This window comes from Oxyura jamaicensis, chromosome 3 (genome assembly GCF_011077185.1).
Source record: "Oxyura jamaicensis isolate SHBP4307 breed ruddy duck chromosome 3, BPBGC_Ojam_1.0, whole genome shotgun sequence".
NCBI lineage: Eukaryota > Metazoa > Chordata > Aves > Anseriformes > Anatidae > Oxyura > Oxyura jamaicensis.
The window spans coordinates 21,578,098-21,591,516 of record NC_048895.1 but is presented as its reverse complement, the minus strand read 5'-3'; the positions used below and the strand labels follow the sequence as shown (position 1 = coordinate 21,591,516).

Sequence of the window (13,419 nt, the reverse complement as noted above, 5' to 3'; positions counted from 1 at the left end):
AAGACCTAAAGCTTGCAAAGGCAGTACAGGTGCATACAGTGCACGTGTACCAACTGACACAGCACTTGAAAAAAAAAAAAAAAAAAAAAAAAAGTAGAGCACACTGTACTACTTTCACAACTCTAGTGGACTAAACCCATTGACTTTTTTATTTCTCACAATCCCTGAGATACGTAGGCCAGAATTCAAGGTACAGATTATTGGTCTACTTTCTTTAAACAGTACCAAATGTCTGTGGGTACCACTTTAAACATTTCTTTTCAAATCAGTAAAATCCTCATTTGGCTTTGCCATAAACATAGAGGTTTACAGGAAACTGTTTTGCACAAGAGCTATTACTTACATTTTCAGTATCAGTGCACAGCAGTGAATGAGAACTTAAATCAAGGACTTGTAATTGGAGTCGCGCTGCTTCAAAGTCTAAAGACAGATTCTCAGTTTGTTTTCTTTCTTCTGCCAGTTTGCACTCCATTTCTGTAGTCAGGTTACTCAGTTTCTGCTGCCACTCCTCCTTGTCTGACAGATTTTGTTGTTTAAGATAATCTATTTCTTTTCTCTCTGAAAGTATAACCTTTTTCAGCTCTTGTATTTCCTCATTTTTCATATTCTCTTGAATGTGAGATTGCTCTTCAAGCACTTTGACGGCCTTCTCATATGTCTGACATAGCATTTCAAGTTCTTCAGTTCTACCCTCAAGGTTAGATGTGCTAGGAGTAATGCTCCTGGGATCTTTAACAGAGTCCAGTATGGTACCATTATGACAATTTTCAACCAAAACATTTGCTGCACCTTCTGAATTCATTTCTGCAGAACTTCTCAGCTGATTAATTTCCTCTGCCCATTTCAACATACCACTGTTAAAAGAATTTTCAGCCTCACTTACTTCTGAGAAACAGAGACCTGAGAAAGAAACTGTGGACTTTGTTTCATCTACTTCAGATTGTGTGCCATTTTGGCTAGAAGATAGTGACCCTGTCAGATAATCTGTATGAGCATTGTTCAGACTTGTTGACAATGCACAATTTTCTGCCTTTAGTATTTCAATGCAAGACTGTAGCTCAGATATCTTTGAGATCATACTACAATGTTGTTCATATAACTTTATATGCTCATTCTGGAAAGAAAAGATTTTCTCTTTTACTTCAGCAAAGTGAATTTTAACTTCTTTGCTGGATAATTTTAAGTCTTCATAGTCAGAACTAGGTCCAGCACTGCATTCTTCAAATTTGAAGGACATTTCCTTATTATCACAATGCATTCTCAAATCCCTGTTATCACTTGGATCCATAACTTCAGCAGGAGAAGTAGTTTTCTCAGCTCTTAGATTTGTATCTGCATTACTCATTATGATCTCTTCCTCCTCTGCCACCTTATTAGTATCTCTGATACCATCAGTTTTTGAGTCTTCAAATCCAGAGGTTAGCACAATGTTCTCGTTCTGCAACCTCTCACATATTTTTTCCAGCTCACTCAGTTTGTTTATTGTTACCTGCAAAGACGATGACAGCAAGACCAGTGAATAACTTTCATCCATGTCTCTTTTGCCACAGTTCTGGGAAACATCATCATCATTATACTCCAATGAGTGGCAATCCTCACCTAATACCGTAAACTGAGAATATGAAGTTTCCATTTTTTTAACAGACAACAGTTCTTGCTGCAGTCTCTCTTTCTCTCTCACACTTTTCTCAAGTTCTGTTTCCATTTCCCTTAAAGCAGTCTTCAGTTGTATCACTTCTAACTTGTAGGTCTCTAGGGAGAGTTCTCTGTCCTCAAAATCCATTTGAAGAAGCTCAAGCTTAAATTGGTGTTTATTCAGCTCAGCATCTTTTTCTTCCATGCACTTCCTCAAATGTTCTGAACAGAGCCTCCTTTTACAACTAAAGTCACACACCAGAGGTTCATTTTTTATCTCTATTTCCTTCACCAATTGCTCCCCACCTTGAAATACAATGTCCTGTTGTTCTTGTGTTGTATTTGGTCTTGCCTCGACATTTAATATTTCCTGTCTTAAAGAGTCAAGCTCACGAGAGGGCACATGTTGGATGTCAGAAAATTCTGATTGCAGTTGTTGAAGTTCTTGAATCAAATCCTTTTTTATCTCTTCTGAGGCTATTAGTTTATGTAAGATGTCTTTATTCTCACTAAGTACTAGTTTCTCTTCTTGTTCTAATTTTGCTTTTTTTTCCTCAAACTCAATTGTCTGCTCTCTCAGAATACTCATTATGTCTACATTTTCTTCTTCTACCACCTTATACTTTTCTTGCAAAACTTTCAGCTCTCTTTTGATTTCTTCAGTTCTTGCTTCAATACATTGTTTTTCCTCCTTATGTTTTCTGGACATTTCAAAAATGATTTCTTCTTTTTCCTTTAAACTATTAGAAATATTTTTATTTGCTTCCAGTAAAGCTTTTTGGTTTTGCTCTAAAGCTCTGCTTAAATCCCTAATGGTTGCATTTTCTTGAGTAATTTCCTCAATTTCTTTTTTATACAAACAAATCATTGAAGACATGCCTTTCTTTTCTGAATCCCATGTCTCAGACATGAGCTTCAGCTGTCTTACTGAATCCTCAAGCAATTTATTACTGATCTTTAAATCCTGAAGCTCTGCTTCTTGGTTTTTTAATCTTTCATTCAGAGTTTGCAGTTGCATGTCCTTTTCCTCAAGAATAGCTGAAGTTTGTCCAACAAATGTCTGATGTGCTGAAATACCTGCTTGCGAGTTACTAACGTGCTCTTTAGTTTCTGTCACAAAGCTTTCATGCATCTGTTCTATGTTACCTAATCTTTCTTTTGTTTCACCCTTGAATTGCAATAAGTTGTCGTTTTCATTTTTCCATTGAGAAAAAGCCTTAGTCTCTTTTTTTAATTCTTCATATTCTCTCTGTTTGAATGCAAGGAGACTCTGCAAAGCTTCTGATTCTTCCTCCATTTTATTTATTTTACAGTTCAGTTCTTTAATATGATTTTCTTTTTCCTTGATCAGGTCTTGAGTAGAATCTTGCTGCTTTTCCATGTCAGCTAAAGCTAGTTTCAGTTGCTCTACAGAAGGTGAGCTCGCTTGCTTCAGCTCTGCTTCCTGAAAAGCATTCTTATCTATAACAAGAAACACCATCACATCATCGTCAGACAGCATTGGCCATCCTACTGATAATGCTTAATGAAAAATTACTTCTTCTACTATTTTCAATCATCATTTCAGTGCAAAACATTATTCTTAAGTTATCTCACTGGATAAAGGATTAGTTATATCACTTCAGGCTATCAGACACTGTGTACTCATAGACATTGTTAACTTTCTGTTCTGCAGTCTAATACAAGTCTGCACTCCAATCTGGTAAGTACATGCATTCTCGGGTGACTAACTACCTATTGTTTCTGTGTCTCATTTTCACTTTTTTTTTTTTTTTTCTTTTTACAGGACCTGTAACAGTATGACCTTTCATGGATCATTCTTGTGCTATTTTTCTGCCAAAAAAAAAGATGCTTAATTCTACACAGCCATTTTTCAAATTGTCATAATTATTCCTCTGCTTTGCTAAGAATAAGAAGTAGCACGCACACGTAGCAAAAAAGAAAAAGACGCTACATTCCTCCAGATAGCTGGTACGGACTGCAATTGTCTACCCAGTCAAAAACAAATCAACAGTTGAAAGGCAATGAAAAGTTTGGGCATTCATTTTCAGGAGAACAAAATCAAATTCAAAATCTTCATTCTGAAAGCTCACATTAAGTTTGATTTCCACACAGAAACAAGTGGGAATCTATCCCATTTTATTAGTCAAATCCAGCAGAACTACAAAGAATATTTTATATTTCAACTTAATCCCTGAAAAAATTGTGTGCTCAATTAGAAACAAACACTGCAAAGAAAACTGAACAATTAGTACTTACATAACATTTTCCCTTTTTTTTTTAATTCAAACAAGCAAGAATTAGAAAACAGGAGTTTCCTGGTTTAAATGCATTCTCTGAAATTCAGTTTGTTAGTAAGTTCAATATACTTCAGGTAATTTCAAAATTGTGTATCTTCAGGAATTGCATATGTTTAGATAAAAATTCATTTCCATTTCAGGCAAACTTAATGTTGGTTAACAATACCACCATAATCATATCCTGCAGAGGAAACCCTTTTGCTTAATTCACAATCAAGTTTAGAGATTGCAGCAAACATGCATTATTAAGCATCCAACAGGAGTCCTGCAAATGTGAATACATAACTCACTTTTCATCTCTTCTGCAAAAATCTGGCTCTGCTTTAGAGATTGCTTGGCTGTTTCTAGTTCCTCTTCAAGTCGGTGGATCTCCTGCAATTTTTTCTCAAATTGCAAGTCCAGAAGGTTTTTTTCCTGCTTCACTTCCTAAAACAAAATCAAGAAAGACCAGATTTTGTAAGGTTTGCCAAGATCAAAGAATTCAGTTCATTTAAATCAGAAGAAATATATTCCCCTAGGTCCTCTCTGGGCAGATGGACAATGATTCCTAAGCACTGCTCGAGAACATTAGCTGAGCATAAACTTAACTCGTTGACAGCATCTGAGGCATGCTGCCAGTTGACACAGTCAGGATGCCCCTTGTTTGCATACAGCAAACAGCTCCAGATGACCTACCCCAAAGAGACAGGACAGAACGTATCCTACAAAATCAGAGGTGATTAAGTTAGGCTGCTTTCCTAAAGCAACAAAGGAAAGCATCAAAATTAACAAGAAAATTATAGATCAAATTTCACTTATCATCTCACGCAAAGCTCTCTTTCTACTAAAAAATATCCTCGTGGCAACACTGTTCAAATTTTCTTTAGAAATGCTTATACTTTCAAAGGGTTATTTTGCCATTAAGAGCATTTTCTTCCAAATAAATTGAGTTTAAAAAAGCAAAACCCAACTATATAACTACATTGCATCTAGGAAGCAAAAAAAAAGTTCTTGTAGGGAAACAATTTTTTTTTCTCTAAACTCCTGTGCTGCTGGACAACAGATGGCATGGCTCTGGCATGGCCCGATTGGAAACAGGCCGTCAATTATTCATCCGTTTACTACTAGCAGATGGACAGCAATTCACAAAAGCCAAGCTCAAGAAACAGAAAGGTCTGGATGAAAAAAATTAAAAGCTTGCTGGCATGGCAGGCTTGTTTTTGAAACAACATAAATAAATCACCCTCAGAACATGATTAAAATTGTCACTGTCACTAGCAGTTACCTTCCCTTCTACTCATAGCCTTCCCTACACAGAATTTATAATAAAAAAGACACACAAAAGTTTCAAGGAACAAAGTTTTCTAGCAATCTCGACAAATATTTTTCAAAGAAGCACAAGTACCCAAACTTCCTGCTTTCAAAGCACCACATGCAACACGAGTCAATGACTAAACAAGCCCATTCATTAGAACATTTAGGGTGATCTATGGACAGAAGAACAAACAAGTTTAAGAAATTAAAAAGGCTGAACAGTCCAATTATTTTGATTCAGTGCAAACATTTTCAATAAATAGCATTCAGCAAGACCCAGGAAGCCATGCTTTAACAAAGTATCTGGTAACAACGAGCCATTTGCTCTTTCCAAAGCTATAAGCAATAGAATCAATTTGGTTTCAATCCAGTTAACGCTTCTACTTGTATGTTGTTTTACCCAATTTATCCATTCTGCACCTATGCCTTGAAAAAGCAAAAATTAAACCAAAGTCCAGAACCTATATACTGGTGCTACTGTTATTCGGGAGGAACTTCAGGGGGCAGTCAACAAAGCCTCCAAGACTTCAAAACAATTTGATGATTTTTTTTTGCTTTATACTTATTTATGAGAGTAAGGATAACAGCCAGGCCTTGAATTCTGCTAAATATACCACACTGTCTTGTGTGAGTCAAGACAGAGAGAAAAACACAGTTCCTGATCTCTTCAAATACTATTTTCTCCCCCAGACTCGGCCTCGTCATAAATGTATCACTCATGTTCTGAAACATCACTATCACCAGCTGTTCAGTTGTCTGGCCAAGACAAACAAATATGAAGAAAAAATGATTATAGTTACAGACCAGTAAGGTGGATATAAGATTGGTAGATAAAAAGCACTTAAAAGCACTTAGCACAGTAAAAATGGTATCTCCACAAACTGAGGTGCTCACAGACAAAAGGGTCTAAGAAAAAAAATACAACCCTAAAACCACCTAAACCAAATCTAACCTCACTCTATAATTTCAAAATAAGAAAGGGTATGAGCCCACAATATTTGATATACAAAGTCTTTTTTTTTTTTTTAATTAAAAATATGAAAGATCACACTGAGAATGAGCAGAAGCTTTCTAGATGCTTTCCTCCTTTGGGATATGTTGGAAGAACAAGCACATTCTTGATTAGCATTACCACTAGAAGGCACTGGCTACATTTATTTGCTAAATAAATATGTGCCAAGGACCACAATCCAGCATTGAGGCCAAGTGGCATGGAACAGCCTGTATCTGTACCACTAAAATCTTCTATCTTCCAAAACAGGTGGCTGTAACCAAACTGCTTGCTGGGAATGGTGCCAGCCTCGTGTGAACTCCCAAACTGTGCCTGGGAATTGTACAAAAGAGTGCTAGTCAGCTGGGCCAAAGCCTTGTGAAATACTGTTCTAACAATTAACACTTTAAATAGTCACATTCCAATACCTGGCGATAATTCCAGATATTGTAATCCACCAGCAATGAATGCACCTCAACTTTCACAATATACTAAAGCTTTATCAATGCTTGTGCTGATCTGGTCAAAAACCCCTGTGTTACTTTAATTTTTCTCATAAAATTTTGCCAAGTATTTTTTCTGGCAGAAATTATGCCAGATTATTTTATACCTGCTCATGACAACAGGCAACAAGGAAGATAAGAGTGTTTAAATAAAACAAATCAGTGACAAGGATTCCATAGGTATCAAGCTCTCTTCCCTTTATTTGGAGAATTAGAAGTACAAAATGAAAAAAATAAAAAAAAAATACATTGAGAGGTCTCCTAGTGGCACAAGTGTAACAGCTTCCAGCGTTTCCAGTCTGATTGCTACCAAAGCAAAATAATTTAACAGAAGACATACTAGACGTACTAAAGTGGAAAAGATTTTTGCACAAATGAATATGAGGTAGTGTGTCCACAGCCAAGGACTTCTCTGAATTAAACTTTATTTTGAGGGAAGCATTTAGAGCAGTGTATATGTGTTGGACTGTGTTTCTTCTTAGAAAAATAAAATTTTTTCAGAAGAGGATATAGTAAGTCTGCAGAAAACCCTTCAGTTTGGCAGCATGCACCAAAGGAACTGACAATGAATCTAGAATTTACTTCTAAAATCAGACAAACATTTATGCATTTTTATTTCAGGACTAAAAGCAAGAATCTCTTAAAACAAAAAGCTATGTTTGGTAACAGAAATCCAATGTGAAACACAAGCTTAGCAGTAATGCTACAGCATTGTAATCCCAATCCTTCAGCCAAATATGCAAATTCCACTAGTCTATGTGAAGCTAGTGAAGACCTTGTTTTGTGTCATGACTAAAATATTAGTAAGATAGCTCATAAAAGCATTTTAAGATAGCTCATGGGGAAATATGCTATGTGGGTAACTACTAGACAGCCCTAGTGTTTACAGATTGTTAATTTATATTATTAATTGTACCCATTACTCCTCTGCATTAGTTACCTCAAAGCTTCTTGTCAAGTCAGTTTCCTTATCCTGGGCTGCTAATAAAGCCTGCTCCGCTCTGCACAGCCTCTGGGTGAGGTCACTGGTATCACGTTCCAAGCGTTGCTTCACTGCCATTATCTGCAAGAGCGAGCGTTGAAAATTCACATTGTGTTTACAGGCATTTCTAACTATTTTTTAAACCTCCTATGCTTAAACTCTAAGATTCTATTACAAAAACTACCCCACCGTGAACCTAAGGTTGCTTTAGCGTGGTTTAGAAAGCAGCTTCTTCTTGCCTTTCAGTTCCTTTCCCTCTGACCAGAAAGATAGCATGTCTCTAAAATACATATAGGCTGTCTGAGGTGGATTAATACATCCAACCTGCAGCTACATCACCACAATGGTAACAGTAAGCTTCAAATGAGATTGGGAGCATAAGGGCCTTGTTGCTCTTAGGAAGGGTCATAACCACGCTTCTCACTCCATGGACACAGTATTTTGAAGCAACCGGACAGGTCTTAGCTCTCTGAAACAGTCCTATAGTGCTCCAGATTTAAAAGGAAGGAAATGCCATTATCAAGTCAAAACAGGAAAACAAACACTAATATAAAATCTGCTCTTAGATCATTAGGAAATAAATTAGCTTTCCTGGAGAAAGAACTAAAAGCACTTATTTTTCTATACAAAATCAATTTATTCAGTAAGTACATGTGAAATAAAATGTGTATAAAGAAACCTCACTTGAAAACACTTGACAATGTTTTCACCGAACTAAATTTCTAAAATAAAACAAGCTCATAAGAAAGCTGTTGTCACTTTCAGAAATACTGTTTTCGTTCAGTCTCCTTGCTAATGGCTCTTCTCAGCATGGCTTTCAAAGACTCATGGCCCTTTTTAATAATTCAGTTAGCTCTGCTGCTTTATAGCTGCTCTCAAGAGTTTTTTGACCCATACATATGTATCTTTTTTAGTCATCCTCTCTTTAGACTTTTGCTGCTTTCTAACTTCCTTAAAACTGTGGTTCCATCACAACTAGTGAGATCTAATGGAAGTGGGAGAGACCTCCCTTGTACTCAGGTTCCTCCTCATACAAGCCCCAATTCATCTGGATTTTGTGGAGAGGAAATCCATGGAGTTAAACTAATGGGAAACGTTATTTATATATTATTTATACATAATTTTTCTTCTTTTAGCCCTTGTTTCAGCTCTCTGTATGTTCAGAGGAGTGGGGGTGCTGCTACAAAAGAAGTAAAAGGAATGCATGAACAGGGAGCATGAAGTGGGGCTGTGGTTCCAAAAGGCAACTACTTGTTTAGCAAACAGCTTAGCTCTACCATCAGACTGCACCTCTGCAGGTTTCTGTACAAGGTGTCTCTTGTGATCAGCCCCAACTATTCCCCTCTCACACAGCAGCTTTATTTTAGTTGCACTGTTCCCCATGGAAAGTGGACTAGCCCCAAACCTTCTAAACCCTGAAATCCACATTTAAATACATAGTACTTCAGTGAGAAATGGTAAATACAAAACAGCTAATACAAATTGCACAAAACATCAATATAAGCTTCCACATTCATTATTATTATTTGTTTTACATATAATTAATTTAAGGCAGTGCTGTCAAGATCAGTAAATCTTGATTTAGTAGAAGATATTAGTCTAAAAAGCTTACTTTGTCAAATTCTGCCTGCAGAGAGTTGAAGTCGTTTTTGGCTTGCTGTAGCTCCTGGTTCAGTTTGTTTCTTACATGGTTGCTCTGCTGATCCAGCTTTTGTAAGGATCGTTGCTGACAGGCTAGTTCCTAGAAAACAGTGGTACAATATCAAAGAAATAAATGCACAAATTAAAACAAGTTTCTATTTCGGTTACTGAAGCAACAACAGAATGATTTTCGTTAGCAGATATGGCCTGCTCTGAGACACCCATCTGACATGATAAACAAAAACTTGAAAACAACTTTGATGCATGCTTTAAATTTGTCGTGGGCAAGAATGGCTGTAACACCATTTGTGTCCTCTCCTTAAAAACTCCATTACAGAAACGTTCATGAAAAGGGAAAAAATCTAAAACTAGTAAAAGTATCAGTATCAATTTGTTATCTTCAGGATGTGTTTCAAATAAGAATTACATTAGAGTACAACAGGTGGACAAATTCATCTCTTCTTTGCTATTATGTGCATACCATACTGTAGGGTTCATTTTTTTTTCCTAGGAAGATTTAAAATTATTCTTAAAATAATACCTAGCATGGGACTAAGCAACAAGAGACTCTTACAAAGGCAGTCATGAAAATGGCACAAAATTCTCTTCCTGAAATCTGTAGGACAATCTAGCTCGTGTGGATCTTCCAACGTGCCAAGTAGGCGCCCATTAAGAAAACAGTTGTGCTTGCAAGTCCTCACTGGGGCTGTTCCTGTGCCTCTACTTCCTACAGCTGTGGTTCTGTACAAATTTCAGCGCTTAATCAATTGCTAATATGTTGATACGTATACACGCATATATTTTTAGCATTTTTCTACATAGAACCTGGTATAAATAACTCTACAATTACATTCCCAGAGAAGAAGGTGGCAGAAGCAGTATGCAAATTCCGAAAGGAAAGATGTGACACCAGCTGGGTGTCATGTTAGCTGACACGAGTAACTAACGCTGAGGAAAGCACATACGAGATCTAAGGGCTCTTGTGCAAAGCTGTGGTCAGGAACATTTCCTGAGCACATGCGAGGAGGTCTTTTGGACCCTAGTGAGCTCCTTATTATGAAAAGATGAAGTCAGTGCCTTTATGTCCCACAGCAATCCAATAATTACGGAAGTCTGAAGCTCAGATGGAAACATGCAAACAAAATTTGAGAGAGAACATTGGAAATTGTTTAGACTCTGAAACCAGTCTGTGTTACCATCTCTGAATAAAGCCTGAGAAGCCCCAGGCCTTTGCCTTTATGGAAGTTAACGGAATGCATGCCTGAATCTCACCTGTCTTCTAGAAACAGAAATGGGATAAGGAACACACAAGCAAGGCTTCACAGAGCAGAATTCGGTAGGACCAGAACAGGACTTAGGTTTCACAGAACAGAATAATATCCCTGAGGAAAATGCACGGATGTGAGTTCCCAAGATAGTACACGTATTTGGATGCCCGAATGCATTAAACAAAACCTTTACACGGAATTTGGCTGCCATGCATAGCATCCAGTTCATACAAATAAATGAACATTAAACAAACTTTGTAATAGTTTACAACAGCTTACAGATGACAAACATTACAGAGAAAGTGTTCCTCACACCAGCTGGCCTTGTTGAACAACCTAGAATGACAGTGTGGGGATTTACATATTAGCCTTATGAAGGCCTTTTTAACAAAAATAGAGTCTACTTCACAGGAGCAGTTCCTGTGCATGGCACCTAAACTGCCTGGCATCTGAGCAAGCAGCTGCTGAAGCAAGCTGTAGCAACAAACCACCTGTATGCAGGGTGCTGTGCTGCTTCTCTGCCCTCAGCACCGCCATCTCCATGAAGGTTTCCAGTCGGTGCATGCACCAGCCAACACGGATTGGGTTTGTAAGGAGAATCAACAACATAATGCTTCTTCAAACCCATCTTTTGATGAATACAATTACTGCTCTGTTTGAATCTTTTGACACTCTTTTTCATGCAACAGTTATTTAAAGATCAACTCTTATTTACCACTTCTAGACCAGGTCCTGTATCTCTCTGAGATCCTGGGTTAGCATCTACTGACAGATTTTATGAAACCACTGTTTCACTCACTTATCAACATTGTTCATCAGCCAACTCCAGCAGAATTCCTCTGCCAGTGATTTTATCTTTCTGGGGATACCTCAGAGAATGTTTTAGGTTAAAGATCTGACACAACAGCAGCCGTCTTCAGGGCAACCCTCTATCCAACCCCTAAAGCAAATTTAAAATGCCTATCTGAAATGTCGTCATCACTTCCAAACCTGGGTAATCTTTTGAATTTCCTAGTAGTGGTTATATTCTACAAGGAGTTTAGACCTAATCTGAATCTGAAAGTTAATATTAAACCTAACTTCACTCCAAAAAATTTCTGGGATACTGTTACACTTGTTCTCTCTGCAATAGCTGACACAAAAAGGAAACGAAGGACACTGATGATAATCCCATATTTTACCATCTTCTGAGCACGAACCAAGATTAGAAGAAAGACATAATCCTAAATAAATTTGTTTCTCACATGTGACATGCAGGAAAAATTAACTCAGATTCCACACCTACAAATAACTGAATTAAGTTTGAACCCACATATACATAATTCCGTGAGCCAGTGCAACCTGGTTTCTCATGGATTTGTATCTCACTCAGGCCTCTCACGCAGATTCTCTAATATCTGATTAATCCTAACCTAAGTCTGCATCTCTCTGGCAGCATCTCCCCTCTACTGTGATGTTTTCAGTTTTTCCAACTACCTTTGCGGCTTTTATCTATCAAGTGTGATTGCAGTGAACTGAAAAGCAGGTACAGAAAACAGGCCATGTGATTTCATCTCCTCAGCAAGTCAAAATTAATAAAAAGTTCCACCTTACCTCTTGGTATTCCTTCTCCTTAGCCTTTATTTTCTGTTCTAAAGACTGACGAGTACTCTCAGCATTTTGTCTTTGACAGTTCAGTTCTTCGGACAATCTTTTCATCTTCTGCTCCATCATTTGGACCTATAATAATTAGTTATCAATCCCAAATGTTAAAAATGCAAGAGATGCTTTAAGTTCATAAGTTGATTTGGACAGAAAAAAAAAAAAAAAAAAAAAAAAGCAATTATCTTAGTCTACCTGAACAATGACAAGAGGGTCTTTTCCACAATTTAGACTTTAATTTAAAAAAAGCAGCAGTGTATATTCTGGTTTTACCTCCACATGAAGAATATGTCAGCTTGCTATCTGATTAAGCTTACTATGTTAATATTCTGTTAACTAGGAGAGTGATGCAATGTCACCCAACTCCCTGAAAAGTTAAATGTGTTTTTATTCCAAAAACAACCTGTTAAGGCTAAACAGACTTTTTTTTTTCTTCTTTTTTTTTTTTTTTTTCCCAGAGGGTAAGAAATAATGGCAAAGGGTGAACAGGACTTGTTTTATTCCCCAGCAACAAAAGCTGTTGAATGACTTACAGAAACAACAGTGCCTTCTGCCATAAGAAAACACGATGCAGGTAGTAGTACAGGGACACTGGGTTATTAAGCAGCCTGCAGGGACTGTGAGCCCCTGTAAGATCCCATGGAAACGCCTGCCGGTCAGAACCCTGCCAACCACATAATATGAAAGAATCTGACGACACAGAGGAAGTGCTGCAGTCAGGGAATGGTGCTAGTGACAACCATGCAAGAGACATGCCGGAAATTAAATTTGAGATATGAGGCAGGGAACTAAAATCCAGAACCTCAGTGTCATTCGTACAAAGCACGAGGGGTGGGCAGAGATCCAGTTCCAGTGCGAGAAGGAAAATGTAACAGAAAGGAATAAATTTCAGCTGTCGGGACCGAAAGAACTCTCTGAGCCAAGGAGATGCTGCACGGTACCTTAAGGACAGGCTGTGCCTCAATTCAAGCGGGGCCAGCCAGGCCTACTCCTACAGCCAAATGTTGCAGTCTCTCTCTCTCAAAAGACATACTGGTCTCAACATGTAAAGGTTTATTTTTAAGGACCAATACTAGAGCTGTGAGAAACAGCACAGCTTTCCGATATACTGAGGTAGCATGTAGAAATGTGCTGAGAAAAATGGATAATAATCATTATATCTGGA

General features: G+C 37.5%; 1 protein-coding gene across 2 annotated transcripts in view; it reads right to left on the bottom strand.

The window, feature by feature from the left end:
• The window catches only part of CENPF (centromere protein F), a 41,490-nt gene that overhangs the window by 16,046 nt on the left and 12,025 nt on the right, over positions 1 to 13,419 (bottom strand). For both annotated transcript variants that reach the window (XM_035320970.1, XM_035320971.1), the window contains exons 7-11: positions 12,207 to 12,332; positions 9,317 to 9,445; positions 7,663 to 7,785; positions 4,226 to 4,361; positions 344 to 3,096 (exon numbers count right to left, since the gene is read on the bottom strand). In XM_035320970.1, the coding sequence (XP_035176861.1) occupies positions 344 to 3,096; positions 4,226 to 4,361; positions 7,663 to 7,785; positions 9,317 to 9,445; positions 12,207 to 12,332 (3,267 nt within the window). The remainder of the gene's footprint in view (positions 1 to 343; positions 3,097 to 4,225; positions 4,362 to 7,662; positions 7,786 to 9,316; positions 9,446 to 12,206; positions 12,333 to 13,419) is intronic.